The following is a 14,582-nucleotide window of genomic DNA, read 5'->3' as shown; positions in this document are numbered from 1 at the left end:
CTTGATTTTTAAATTGCAAGTTGGAACAGCTTTGTAACACTCTAATGTCTGGCTTTAGTGAGAATCAGGAGGAGGGAGGGCATATCCAAAGATAATTGGCGGGAATAAAAATGAGTTAAAATCCTACTTGGGAGGCTGAGGCAAGAGAATCACTTGAACTCGGGAGGCCGAGGTTGCAGTGAGCTGAGATTGCGCCATTGCATTCCAGCTTGGGAGACAGAGCAAGACTCGGTCTCAAAAAAAAAGAAAAAAAAAAGAGAGAGAGTTAAAATCCCAGCACTTTGGGAGACCGAAGCAGGCAGATCATATGAGGTCAGGAGTTTGAGACCAGCCTGGCCAACATGGCAAAAACCCTGTCTCTACTAAAAAATACAAAAATTAATGGAGTGTAGTGGTGTGCACCTGTAGTCCCAGCCACTTGGGAGGCTGAGGTAGGAGAGTCACTTGAACCTGGGAGGTGGAGATTGCTGAGATTGTGCCACTGCACTCCAGCCTGGGCAACAGAGCGAGACTTTGCTCAAAAAAAAAAAAAAGGGAAAATGTAAAAATATAATTCAGGTTAGGCAATAACCTAGACCATTTGTAGCCTTTCACTACAGAACCACCTCAGCCTTTTTGGGTCAGCAGTTCTAGAGGTGGAGAAGAGAAAGATAATTTAAAAATTGAGATAGCTTATATGCTAGGCTTATAACAAATTAATTTTTTGTTCATATTATTTCTTTCAATATGTAGTTGAATGTGTTGATGTGAGTGTGTTTAAAAAACAAACTCTGGCCGGGCGCGGTGGCTCAAGCCTGTAATCCCAGCACTTTGGGAGGCCGAGACGGGTGGATCACGAGGTCAGGAGATCGAGACCATCCTGGCTAACATGGTGAAACCCCGTCTCTACTAAAAAATAAAAAAAACTAGCCGGGCGAGGTGGCGGGTGCCTGTAGTCCCAGCTACTCAGGAGGCTGAGGCAGGAGAATGGCGTGAACCTGGGAGGCGGAGCTTGCAGTGAGCTGAGATTTGGCCACTGCACTCCAGCCTGGGCGACAGAGCGACAGAGCGAGACTCCGTCTCAAAAACAAAAACAAACAAACAAACTCTTGGGCCAGGCGCGGTGGCTCATGCCTGTAATCCCAGCACTGTGGGAGGCCGAGGCAGGTGGATCACTTGAGGTCAGGAGTTTGAGACTGGCCAACATGGCGAAACCCCGTCTCTACTTAAAAAACAAAAATATTCGCCAGGTATGGTGGCGCATGCTTATAATCCCAGCTACTTGGGAGACTGAGGCTGGAGAATCACTTGAACCCAGGAGGTAGAGGTTGCAGTGAGCCAAGATCGCGCCGTTGCACTTCAGCCTGGGCAACAAGAACGAAATTATGTCTCAAAAAAAAACACAAAAAAACACACAAAAAAACTCCCTCTTCTTTTTAAATGAAAACTCCGTTAATCTAGAATATATTTGAATTTAAGTACCTCAGCTTGCTAAATAAAATACCTACTTAAACTTTTCTGCGTACTCCTCCCACCTTGTTTTCCTTAGTTTTGGTTCTATTTTTGGTCAGCCTTTACAATGACTTGGGCTATGACTGCTGAGAACTTTTAAGAGATGACTGGAATTAGGTTTAAAAGGAATATGAGAATGTTAAGGGTTTGGCACTTTTGTGTAAATAAATGTCTGGCATCTGTCTGAGTGTATTTCAGATTTTATTACATAGCCAAAAATGAAGAGTTTTTGCAGCATGTGTTGCTTTATATTAGCTCTTTCAATTTAGGGGGAGATAATCAAATATTGAAAGTGTTATGTTGGAATCTGATGATCATGAGCCCATAAAAATGTTTTTAAATGTATGTGTTACTCTTCTGTACAAAAGAAAACATTCAGTCACTCGTATGAATTTTTTTTATTCTTCATAGGTCTGAAAAGAGAATTTTCCCTGTTTTTTGTTTGCTTTTTTGAGATGGAGTCTTACTGTGTTGTGCGTTTATGTGATCACGGCTCCCTGCAGCCTCCAACTTCCAGGCTCAAGTGATCTTCCCACCTCAGCCTCCCGAGCAGCGGGGACTACAGGCATATGCCACCACACCTGGCTAATTTTAGTATTTTTTATAGAGGTAGGGTCTCACCATGTTGGTGACCCAAGCTGGTCTCAAACTCTTGGGCTTAAGTGACCCACCTGCCTTGGCCTCCCAAAGTGCTGGGATTACAGTCATGAGCCACCATGCCTGACCTCCTGTTTTTCTTTTTAAATGGCATTGTTGGTCCTTTGTGTTTTACTAATTTGAGAATTTGCAGTTATCTTTCATGTTGGTTACTTTTATCTTTCATGTTCCATTGGTCTCCATCTTATGTTGATTTTTTTCTATGAGTATTGTTTGGACATATCCTTTTCCATAATTTCCAAAGTTTGCTAATTAGTTTTCTCTGCTTTTCATTTTCTCCTTTTTTCTGCTTATCCCTTGTGTTAATCTTCCCAAGGCATAACTTTTCAACATAACTACTTTTCTTGGCTTTCAGTGTCCTTCACTTTAATCTATTCCCATTCTTTGTACTCATTCAGCTTTAGTTCCTTTTAGTTAATAGAAATCTTAACCTCCAGTTACACTGTTCACCTGATTATCTTACCCAGTTTGTAGTCCCTAAGTTTTATTCAGATAGCTTTACCATACTTGAAATGTCCTCTTATCTATCCATCCTATCCTTGAAGGCTCCTGTGCTATATATACTCCACAAAGCTCTTCAATTCTTTAAACCTCAGTGGGTTTTTTCCCATATGACTCTATACTTATTGTCTATAATGTGCAAAATAGCACTTAGTTTTATTGGTTTTTTTTTTTTTTAGTTTTGCTTTTTGTTAATTTTGTTTAACTGACTGAATTTTAACCTCTTTTAGTGCGGGGATCTCCTGCTTTACTTCTTGTGTATTCCTCTTTGAATACAAAATACTAAGTAAATTCACACTGATTAATTCCCGTCTTTGCAGATGGTTTGATAGTCAAGCACCTGCATGACATTTGGTAATAATTTTGGCTTATCACAGTTGTTCATGTTATGGTTGTTAACCTTTGTGTACTTAGTAATCATTAGTATTAATCAATGTGATTTATATTTGACAGCCACAAATCCATGTGGAATTGACAATGGGGGTTGTTCCCATTTGTGTTTGATGTCTCCAGTCAAGCCTTTTTATCAGTGTGCTTGCCCCACTGGGGTCAAACTCCTGGAGAATGGAAAAACCTGCAAAGATGGTAAGAAGATATTATCCAAAATGAAAAACTTTATAACTATTGGAATTCTTTATGATTTGTTTTCTCTATAATCAGCTCTCTAGGTTATACTGCTTTGGGAGACCAGTCACTTAATTTCACACATGGTTGTAGAATAGGAGTGTTTTGTTCTGTGGTATCACTTGAATGCTATTTTTTAAATTACTTTAGTGTTTTAAATAACATATTTTTGAAAAAAGTTACTTGTATCTTTTCTGTCAAATCTCATAGTCATTGATACCACAGTTGATACTTATGGAAATGAGTGTTCTCATAAAGAATATATTGTTAACAGGTAGCATTTGTGAATAAAGAACCTGTGAAAGAAAGTATGTTTATTAAACTTTTAGCTACAAAGAATATCATGAGATATATTTTGTAACAAATTATTTAAGGACATTTTAAATTGCTTTTTAACAACAGAGAGATTCTTTCAGAGCTAGAAAAAAAAAATCCATATTGTACTGTTTAAAACAACTTCTTTTTATACTTAAGAAACACACTTTGCCTCTTCTCCTTACTCTTAATTCCCTATAGAGAGAGGGCATATTGGAGAAAGTATACTGATTTAGGACATTTTAAGGGACTTCCAGTTTGGAAGAACACCAGTTCTTCTGTTTTTCTTCTTAATGAGAATGTTATTCTTCATTATCACCCCTATGGATCACCATCTGGTTCTCTAGCAACCAGCAAGACCTGGTAAGAAAATTGTTTTATTTAGCTGTGGCTTCTTTATCTAACTCTGAAAAGCAGAAGCCTGTGTTTTGGAGTGTGTTAGAGTCCCTGGCAAGGGGGCCAGGGAGTCAGAGAGATGGAATTGAGTCTGTGTACAGGATGTTTGTTATGACTTGGCATTGATAAATTACCCTCATAGTAAAAGGTGAAGCTGGCTGACTCTTGTCGAATGGTTTCCATGGCAGACAACAATTTGGTTTCAATTTAAAACAAAAGGTTTTTGTAATGTTGCTTTTTTCTTTAAAAATGTAGCCTGACTTTAAAACAGAGGATTTATTTTAGCAATAATGGTCTATCTGCTCCCTCACAGCAGTGCAAGTGTACATATTTAACCGGTTTTGAATTTCATATGTGCATTTGGCATGTAGTAGTCTTAAGTTAACTGTTACGTTTTGATCACCTTGCTCAAATTAACAGCTCTATGACTTCTTTGTGAAGTTCTGGGCTGGCTCCTTTTGGCTGTTAGCTGGGGCAGTGAATTGTACAAAGTTATTCCTACTTGGTTCCTGCAGTGGCATTTGGGCTGTATTTTCTTCAAGTTGGATTCATTTATAATTAGCTCTAGAGTGAAAGAGCCCATATTGAGAAGCTTCACTCCTCTTCTCAGTTTTTTAACTTGTAATTGCAGGTTGATTCTTGAAGTTTATATGCCAGTATTTTGTTTTGGACTCATTTATTTAGCTGGGAATCTTTTCTTGTTCTTTCAGTTGTCAATTTGCTTACTGTCTTTTATTAGCTTCTTATAGTTAGATGATTTTTTGCTGGTGGTTTACTTGAACATTTAAAATGAAAAAAAAATTGAGCTCAGTATCCTCATTCTTAGTTATGTGGTTAAATATTTGGGGCTTGGGCTTAAAACAGTTCGTAAATAAACCTAATTTAAAATTCAGTAAAATAAAAATCTGAAAGTCTTTATTTTTTAATACTGTTGGTAAGTATTAGTTAATATTTCTTGAGTACTTACATGTTCAGTACCTTCCTTTTAGATTTATCTCCTTTAATCCTTACAGCAGCCTTACAAGGTATAGATGAAGAAACTAGGCTTAGAGGGATTAGATATTTTCCCAATGTTTGTGTAGCTTCTTGAATCAAATTATATTGGATCCACAACTCTTAACCACTGTGTTATGTTTATCTGGTTCCTTCCCCCTACTGCAGCTGTTTGCTTCTCCATAGCTTGCTTTGTCCTCAATTCTGTGAGGTATTGCCCTGTATTTCTCTTTGTTAAGACAGCTTTACTGAGATGTAACTTATATACCATATAAAATCCATCCATTTTTTAAATTGTACAATTCAGTGACTTTTTAGTAAATTGACAGAGTTATACAGTTATCACCATGATCCAATTTTAGAACGTTCCTGTAAACCACAAAGATTCTTGTCCTAAATTTCTTTATCTTTTTTTAAAAAATGCTTCTTGAACAAAGGATCTATATCCTACATCTCCTTCTCCTTTAATACTCAGCTACTTAGCTTCTTAGTCATTACATAGTCATTATTCATTGTACTTTTAACTGGCTGGACTAATTCCAGTGAAACCATAGAGTGTATCACAACTTAATTTGAAGAGTTAGCCATTAAACAGTTTGACTTCAGAGTAGATTCTTCCTATTTCACTGTATTACTTTCCATTTCCACTGTAAAGAGAGCTCATATATCCTTTTGTGTTATTTTATGTATATTTTATATTAATTTTATATTTATTTTTCAGTTGTTGATTCTTTATCTAGAGCAGGTAAATTTTACCTCTGGGTTTCAAACTATTCTTCATTTCACTTTGTTGTTCTAGGTGCCACAGAATTATTGCTTTTAGCTCGAAGGACAGACTTGAGACGCATTTCTTTGGATACACCAGATTTTACAGACATTGTTTTGCAGTTAGAAGACATCCGTCATGCCATTGCCATAGATTATGATCCTGTGGAAGGCTACATCTACTGGACTGATGATGAAGTGAGGGCCATACGCCGTTCATTTATAGATGGATCTGGCAGTCAGTTTGTGGTCACTGCTCAAATTGCCCATCCTGATGGTATTGCTGTGGACTGGGTTGCACGAAATCTTTATTGGACGGACACTGGCACTGATCGAATAGAAGTGACAAGGCTCAATGGGACCATGAGGAAGATCTTGATTTCAGAGGACTTAGAGGAACCCCGGGCTATTGTGTTAGATCCTATGGTTGGGTAAGAAGCTCTACTGATAGCAAATTCTGTGTGGTGTTTCTGCTTTACACAGGTTCCTAAAAACATTGACTAAGATAACATGACATATATATATAAAACATGACATACATATATATATATATAGGTTTCCAGTAAACAGCTCTTTAATGACTGTCTATTTTTAGGGTATGGTGATTGGAATACAATCTCAAGTTTAAAAATTGCTAGTTTTTTGCATTGGATGTCTTAGATATTTTTTCTTTCTAAATTAAGTCCATGTTTGCTGACTTTGGGTGTTGTCTGCAGATTTTGCTCAGATTGCATCATTACCATGAAAAATGTGGAAAGAAATTGTTTTCAGAACTCTTTCCCTTCCCCTAGAAGCTTTAATTCCATTTTCAGTACTTTATAGTAAGAATATAGCTTACTTTTATTTCCCTAAATACATGAATAACTTGATTTCCAAAACTTTGTCAGCCCATGCAGCTTTACTTCTAGTTTGTTGTTGTTTGTTTGTTTGTTTCGTTTTACCATGCCACCCGGATCATAGTCCAGGGAAGTACAACTTTTTACATACTCAACAATTTTATTATTACTATGAGATTTATTCTGAGGATGAGCATAGTGACAAATTACACCTCAGTATGTACCAATGCCTTAGAGCCATTTAAACATCCAGGAGCCATAAGAATCACTTAGCACTGCGGCAAGAAACAGTTATTTTGAGAATTCAGTTTGCCATCTGACTAATACTGCTGGGATAAGCCTTTTGTGCCAGAGATGACAAGCCACCAAGGAAAAGAGAGAAAGTTCATGGAAAAGGGCACACAATGTTTTTTTTTAAAAAAGAAGTAAAACTGTAATCTCATTATTGGGAGGCATTTTCAGGATTGGCTCTAGAACACGCTGGTTGATCTGGAAATTTCCCACAATCTTATATACTGCTGTGATAAATGTCTTAAACACACTCTTCATATGCTTTTTTTTCCCTTCTATGCCATTAACTGATGATACCAGTGTAATAGGAGGGGTGGATCTCACCTTTAGAATATCTGAAAGTTACATTTTATTATCTATTTTTAGCTCATTTTCTGTATACTTCTATAGGTACATGTATTGGACTGACTGGGGAGAAATTCCGAAAATTGAGCGAGCAGCTCTGGATGGTTCTGACCGTGTAGTATTGGTTAACACTTCTCTTGGATGGCCAAATGGTTTAGCCTTGGATTATGATGAAGGCAAAATATACTGGGGAGATGCCAAAACAGACAAGATTGAGGTTTGTTTTTTGCTTTTTCATTTTCAAGCCACTTTTATAATGGGTTTTGAGTTGACAGTATAATAATTTGAGTACAGATATTCTTTCTTCTTAACAGTTGTCTGGGGTGCCAAAGGTACGTTTTACAGAAATTTTACTCAACCTTCATGATTCTAGGGATAATATATTCTCTTCCACATAATCCTGGTATAGAGAAATGTATTGGTATGAGAAATGGCTGTTGATCAGTTTCTGGTCTTAAAAGGTTATATAAGTGATTTTCGTCATTTTGGGTAAAGCCACTGCCTGAATTTCCTAGGGGTAATTTCTGCAAACCAAAATTATGTAAGCTCTATACTGGAAGAACTGGCTGTCCTAAGTTAGGAAAACAAAGTCCATATGTATGCGTGTGTGTGTGTGTGCGTGTGTGTGTGTATATATATATCTTTTATTGCTGTTACTGGTGTTGGGGTGGATGGTAGAATATGTTAAATAATATGCTGATTACATGCAAACAATTTTAAAATTGATTTATGGGCTGTGTGGGAGCAAGACTAATTAACCAATGGTTGGCAAAAAAATATTTACCAAGTGGTAGAATTAAGTTTGTGGCAATCAAATAGATTATGGTGAAAATAATCAGTGATTAATATTTTATCAGAATGTTTTGTTAGTGGCATATATCTCTGATATTGGTGTTAAGTCTAAAATTAACAACTTCGAATTAGACTTTGCTACAGGTCTTATGGATCACATAGATAAAACAGAGTTAGGATCTCAATTTTCCTTTGGGGGAAACTTCTCATACAAGGATGGCTTTAAATGACTCTTCAGAGAGACACTGTACACATCTAATGGACAGAAAATTCAGACTCTAGAACAGTTGTTTTAGAAAGGTATTCTGTAGAGTACCTATGACTCTGAGGGAATAATGACTTAAAGGGCCTTGCTTCCAAAATGGAAACTTGGAATAGAAGAAACCCCGTTAGTATTCCACCAGGCTCAAATACTGAAAACGGCATCTGTTGTTCTTGCAGCTGGTTTTCATTAATAGAAACTTTTGCATAGACTCCATAAATTTTCTCCCTGTTAGTATTTCACTGCCTCCCACTCTTTTCAAATCCAAGTTGATGTTTGAATCTTTTAACAGTTGGAGTGCATTGCTAATGAGACAGAGGTTATGAGTTCATGTTTCAGACAGGCTTTTAGCTTCATTTTGGTCTGCTTGAATATAGATTGCCTACCTAATCCCATCTAGTCCACACCTGTGGATTATGAACTATACATGAGTGTATAGGTATGGGTATGCTTAGGAAAACAGTTTAAAGCCCGTATATTTTAGAAGAATATCTGCAAGAAAATTTACGTAAGGAATGCATTCAATTTGTTATCACACAAGGTTTTTAAAATTCCATATTTGGTTTTGCCCATCTTAGCCTGTTATAACTGACTGATTAGCCTGAAAATAAAATCATGTGTTTCTTACTGGGAAATATGTCAAGGCTCATTTTTCCCACTTTAGGTATAATACTTTAGATACAGAAATTTATTCAGAATAACAAATAGTTCAGAAGGGATTCAGATAACGACATCACAATTTATGGAGCTCTGAGTGACTGTCTTTAAGAATAAAAATTAATACACTTTATATAACAATATATAACATTGAATAAATAGGATGTATTTTCCTAGTTTGTAGTGAGTGCAGTAGATTTTAAAATTAGAATTCCTTTTCTGGCCACTTTGTTATGTTTTCTTGAGCTATGCTCATATATGTATACACACACACACACAATATAGTGGCGTCATTGGCTCCTTCAGCCTTTCTTTCCTTCTTCCCTGTATGGTACCAGCATCCGTAAACCTGTTTTTAATTTTTTTTCATTCGTTCATTCATTCGTTCATTTGTTCCTTCATTCATTCATTCTTTTAATCTGCAAAGGCTCTGTCACCCATAAATCTTGTTTTTAGATCCATCTTTCTCCTTCTAGGTTTGCTGGAACACAACTGCTGTTTGATTTTTATCCCCTTTTTATAGATTGATATTTGTGGTAAATTTACTTCTGTATACATGAAGACCTCCCTTTATAATTTCCCCTGGAGATTCTGATGAGTTTTCACTATTAGGACATCAGAGCCTTTGCCATTTTATTTACATAGGCACATCTAGGAAATAAAGAGAGCATATAGTTATTTATTCCCTTCTTATGTTGATGTAAAATCTGATACTTGGCAAACTAAAGAAAGAGTGCAGCTCTTCGTCTAAATTAGTCTTGCATAACTGGGGGAGAAAAACTGGGGTTTCCCATCCTGAGACTAGTAGTGATTCTAGGAGCAACTGCTGCTACCAGCTTTTCATCTCCCTTGACTTGATAATACTGAACTTGAAAACTTTTAGAAAGATATGTAATTTTAAAAATCCCTCTTTTTCCAAGAAGTGTATTTGCTAGCCTTTTGTTAGTGGCAGCTGATCCTAGATACTGATCTAACCCTAGTCTGGGTGACATTGTCCCTTCTAGTCCCATTTTCCTTAGAAAGCTTCCTAGCTTTTGTCATGCCTAAAAATGAAAGCTGCTTTTCGCTGGGACTATAAGAGAGTATCAAATTATGGTTGTGTTAACCCTGGTCTCTTCTGAAAGACTTAAGAGTCTGGTTGGCCAGGCGCGGTGGCTCACGCCTGTATTCCCAGTACTTTGGGAGGCTGAGGCGGGTGGATCACGAGGTCAGGAGTTCGAGACCAGCCTGGCCAACATGGCAAAACCCTGTCTCTAGTAAAAATACAAAAATTAGCTGGGCGTGGTGGCGGGCACCTGTAATCCCAGCTACTCAGGAGACTGAGGCAGGAGAATCGCTTGAACCCTGCAGGCGGAAGTTGCAGTGAGCCAAGATCATGCCATTGCACTCCAGCCTGGGAGACAAGATGCAAGACTCCGTCTCAAAAAAAAAGAGTCTGTTTGGGATCACAGTGTTGTATATGTGTTTATAGGACATTTGGAAAGAAAAGATAATTATTTGGTAAATTATTATGTAGCAAGATAAGACATAGTAAACCTATTTGTCTTGAGTGGATCACATGGGAAAGTCTCATTGTGTTCACTCATTTATGCTACCTGCTCACTTAGTGGAAATTCTTTAGATCAGCTTCTCACTTCCTCTTTTGTAAGTGGCGATGTGCCCAGATGCTGGCTACATTAGGGAAACCAGGGAGAAGGAATGGGGAATTCTAGGTATTAGATGTGTTTTTATGTTATACAGAGTTGTAGAAAGAATGACTAGATTTAACCTAAGCTTCTGGAAGGAGGGATTGAGCATAGGGCATTGCTAATGATGTCACATTTTTTTAAAAAAATGGTTGTGGTATTTGGCTCCTGCTTTAGTAGAATAACATATATGTGAGGGTATGTCTGTTTTCCCTACTTGTCAGGTGATAGTGGCCACCTATCTGTAGGTGTTATTTAAAAGGTGCTTGCTAGTACTTGTTTATGTCTCTTCTTCATTATGCTGAAATGACTGCATTGCCTTTTGTGGACAAACCTAGTTTACTTGTCTGCACTGTACTTCTGCCACCACCCCCTCCCCGCCTCCCGATTTTTACTATATTGTTGTGGGGCCTTCCCATAATAAGTACTAAAGCATTAGCAGAAAGAATAATTTTCATGTTTTTGATAGGGGAAAGATCAAAAGCCTTTATTTCGATTTTATATGACCCTGCAGGAGGCAGAACAACATTGTCCTAACAGCATTCCTTTTTTTGGGGGGGTCAGGTTTTACTGCTGAAAACGTCTGTTGCACTGAGGGCCTGTAGTACTTCTTACTAATAGCAAAGATATGTCATTGATAATTTATAGGTTTAAAGCATTTTTGCCATGGTGTAAAATTCAGAATGTACTATTAGCTTATATTTTCTTGAGGTTACTTTTCTTGTTGTATACCCATTTAACTGATTGACAAAAATCAACGTTTCTAATCTTTGGTTTTATTGAAAACAGTAGTGTTGTCATAGCTAAATTTTTTTCAGAGTTTCTTTTTTCTTTTTCTTATTTGTTTATTTATTTATTTATTTATTTTGAGATGGAGTCTCACTATTTTGCCCAGGCTGGAGTGCAGTGGTGCGATCTCAGCTCACTTCATGCAAGCTCCGCCTCCCGGGTTCACGCCATTTTCCTGCCTCAGCCTCCCAAGTAGCTGGGACTACCGGCGTCTGCCACCATTCCTGGCTAAGTTTTTGTATTTTTAGTAGAGATGGGGTTTCACCGTGTTAGCCAGGCTGGTGAGCCACCTGCCTCGGCTTCCCAAAGCACTGGGATTACAGGCGTGAGCCACTGCACCTGGCCTTTTTTTTTTTTTTGAGACTTGGTCTCACTCCATCGCCCAGGCTGGAGTACAGTGGCGTGATCTCAGCTCACTGCAACCTCTGCCTCCTAGGCTCAAGTGATACCCCTGCCTCAGCCTCCCGAGTAGCTGGGATTACAGGCGCATGCCACCATGCCTGGCTAATTTTTGTATTTTAAGTAGAGATGGGGTTTCTCCATGTTGGCCAGGCTGGTCTCGAACTCCTGACCTCAAATGATCCACCCACCTCAGCCTCCCAAAGTGTTGAGATTATAGGCGTGAGCCATCGTGCCCGACCTGTTTTTTGATTATATACTTTTTATTTTGGTTTCTCCTCCCCACTTTCATTTCTGAGTTTCTACTGACAATGCAGCAACACCTGATAGCATAGGTAAAAAGATTTTCCTGTCTACTTTAAGAACATGTGTATTTGCTTTAAATCTTAGAGTAAGCTTCCCTACTTTAAGAGGATACAATGTCCATAGCTAGTTTTGTACAAACCTAATTTTACCTGGCACAACTTTGTTGGGAAACAGAAACGAAGATTATTAGAACCTTTAGTACCAAGAAATTTTGAATAAAGAAGGTATTATTTTGTATAATGTGTACTGAAAACTTGGCATTTGGTGAATGTTCTGTTTCATATTCTAAGCCTGAAATTGCAGGGCTACATTTTCCTATGATAACTGTCTTTATTTCATCAATACCCTAATAAGGAAATTTGTTTCCCAAGTACTCAGACTTCTTTTTTAAAGGAATTTCTTTGTCTGGTATCTTAGCCTTTGTATTGTTAAAAACATATAGGAACTTGTGGATAATTTTTTTTACTGTTGGTTTGTGAGATTAATTCCTCCTTAAGAAATTATAATAAAAAAATCTATTGTTGAGATGAGGCTGTTCTGATAATATGACAAGTATCAACAAGTACTTTTGAATCTTTGCCAATTTATAACATTAAAATTGATTATACCTTCAGTTTGAGGCTGGTCACGGTGGCTCACGACTGTAATCCAGCACTTTGGGAGACTGATGTGTGCTGATCGCTTGAGGCCAGGAGTTGGAGACCAACCTGGCCAACATGGTGAAACCCCTTCTCTACTAAAAATACAAAAATTAGCCCAACCTGATGGCATGTGCCTGTAATCCCAGCTATTTAGGAGGCTGAGACACAAGAATCATTTGAACATAGGAGGTGGAGGTTGCAGTGAGCTGAGATCAGGCCACTGCACTCCAGCATGGACAACAGAGCAAGAGCTCTGCTTTAAAAAAAAAGAAAGATTGATTATACTTTCAGTTTGAGAAATATTTAAAATAATTAATTTAAATACCTGAGTATTTGCCCATATGTGCTACTTTACCACACAGTATGTACTGTATGTTAGTGTGGATATATATTTCTCCCCAAATCTTCATAACATATGATCACGGAAGAATTATATTGATAAACTCCATCATTAGATTGCTCAACTCAGCAGAGCACCTGGATTTTGGATTTATGTTCATTGAGTTGTAAACATGGTGCTGTCCTGTTGTGTTATTTTGTGTCTGGGGTACATCGCATAACAATAAATTTGTGAACTCCTATTTGAAAATTGCCAGTTGATTATTGGGCACAGTGGCTCACACTTGTAATCCCAGCACTTTGGGAGGGTTGAGGTAGGAGGATCCCTTGAGGCTAGGAGTTTGAAACCAGCCTGGGTAACACAATGAGATACCTGGCTCTACAGAAAATAGAAATTAGTTGGGCATGGTAGTGCACTCCTGGAGTCCCAGCTACTTGGGAGGCTGAAGTGGGAAGATCACTTGAGCCCAGGAGTTTGAGACCAGCCTGGGCAACATGGCAAAACCTCGTCTCTACAAAAAAATGCGAAAATTAGCCAGGCATGGTGGTATGCAACTATAGTCCCAGCTACTCTGGAGGCTGAGGTGGGAGGATCACTTGAGTCTGGGAGGCAGAGGTTGCAGTGAGCTGAGATCATGCCACTGAACTCTAGCTTGGGCAACAGAGCAAGACCCCGTCGCCCAAAAAACAAAAGAATTTATTTTAGCTGTGCTTAAAAAGAATGAGAGCAAAGAGAGCGGTTTTCCCTTGTTGACATGTTAATCTTTTCCCTATTAGGTTTTTGGGGCCTCAGGACAGTGAGGCTTTCAGAAGTGTCTTATGAAGCAGTTGAGTATAATTGATGAGAATGTTGACATTCATCATCATGATGCCTTCATCTGGAACTCTGTTCTCAATTTTTTCGTTTCCTGGAGTAATTCAGGTTTTAGAAAGCTTTGGTCACAGTAGTAATTTTTAGCTCTAACAGAAAAAGAGCATAGTAATTGCAAATGTTTAATATTCAATGCAAAAAGTATTATATAACTACCCAGAGTAACTATGATACTTTAATTCTTTTCATATTTAAAATCACTTATATGTACTCAGACATAATGTATCTTGAAATAGGTTAAAAGGCTTTGAATATAGCACTGTAATTGCCCCTACCTCTCTCTTAAACAGGTGCATGGTGTCCCTTTACTTCACCTAGTGGGTCCAAAGCAATTCTTTATACTTGTCACTTCAGTGAGATTTGGCATGATTGAAATGTTGTTTCCGTGGATAAATATTCTATGTTTTAAAATCCCTTTTATGTGAAATTATATTTTATGTTCTATAAAGTTGTATCAGAAAAAATATACTCCCCAACCCTCAGTCGTATCTGTCTCTCTTATGTGTAAGCTTTTAATTAACTGCTTGTTTTGGATATTGTCTGGAACATTAGAAGAGGATGGTTCATATTGGGCATAATTTGAGTTTCTCTTCTAGAACTTTATAGCATTCCCACTCTAGCACATTT

At 37.8% G+C, this 14,582-nt stretch overlaps 1 protein-coding gene across 1 annotated transcript in view; it reads left to right on the top strand.

Annotated features, from left to right (window-relative positions):
• The window catches only part of LRP6 (LDL receptor related protein 6), a 149,038-nt gene that overhangs the window by 79,396 nt on the left and 55,060 nt on the right, over nucleotides 1-14,582 (top strand). The window contains exons 5-7 of the mRNA XM_003906011.4: nucleotides 3,103-3,234; nucleotides 5,777-6,173; nucleotides 7,260-7,431. Coding sequence (XP_003906060.1) covers nucleotides 3,103-3,234; nucleotides 5,777-6,173; nucleotides 7,260-7,431 — 701 coding nt within the window. The remainder of the gene's footprint in view (nucleotides 1-3,102; nucleotides 3,235-5,776; nucleotides 6,174-7,259; nucleotides 7,432-14,582) is intronic.

The sequence above is a fragment of the Papio anubis genome, chromosome 9, assembly GCF_008728515.1.
Source record: "Papio anubis isolate 15944 chromosome 9, Panubis1.0, whole genome shotgun sequence".
Taxonomy (NCBI): Eukaryota; Metazoa; Chordata; class Mammalia; order Primates; family Cercopithecidae; genus Papio; species Papio anubis.
The sequence above is the reverse complement of the archived record's forward strand: the minus strand, read 5'-3'. Positions and strand labels throughout refer to the sequence as shown.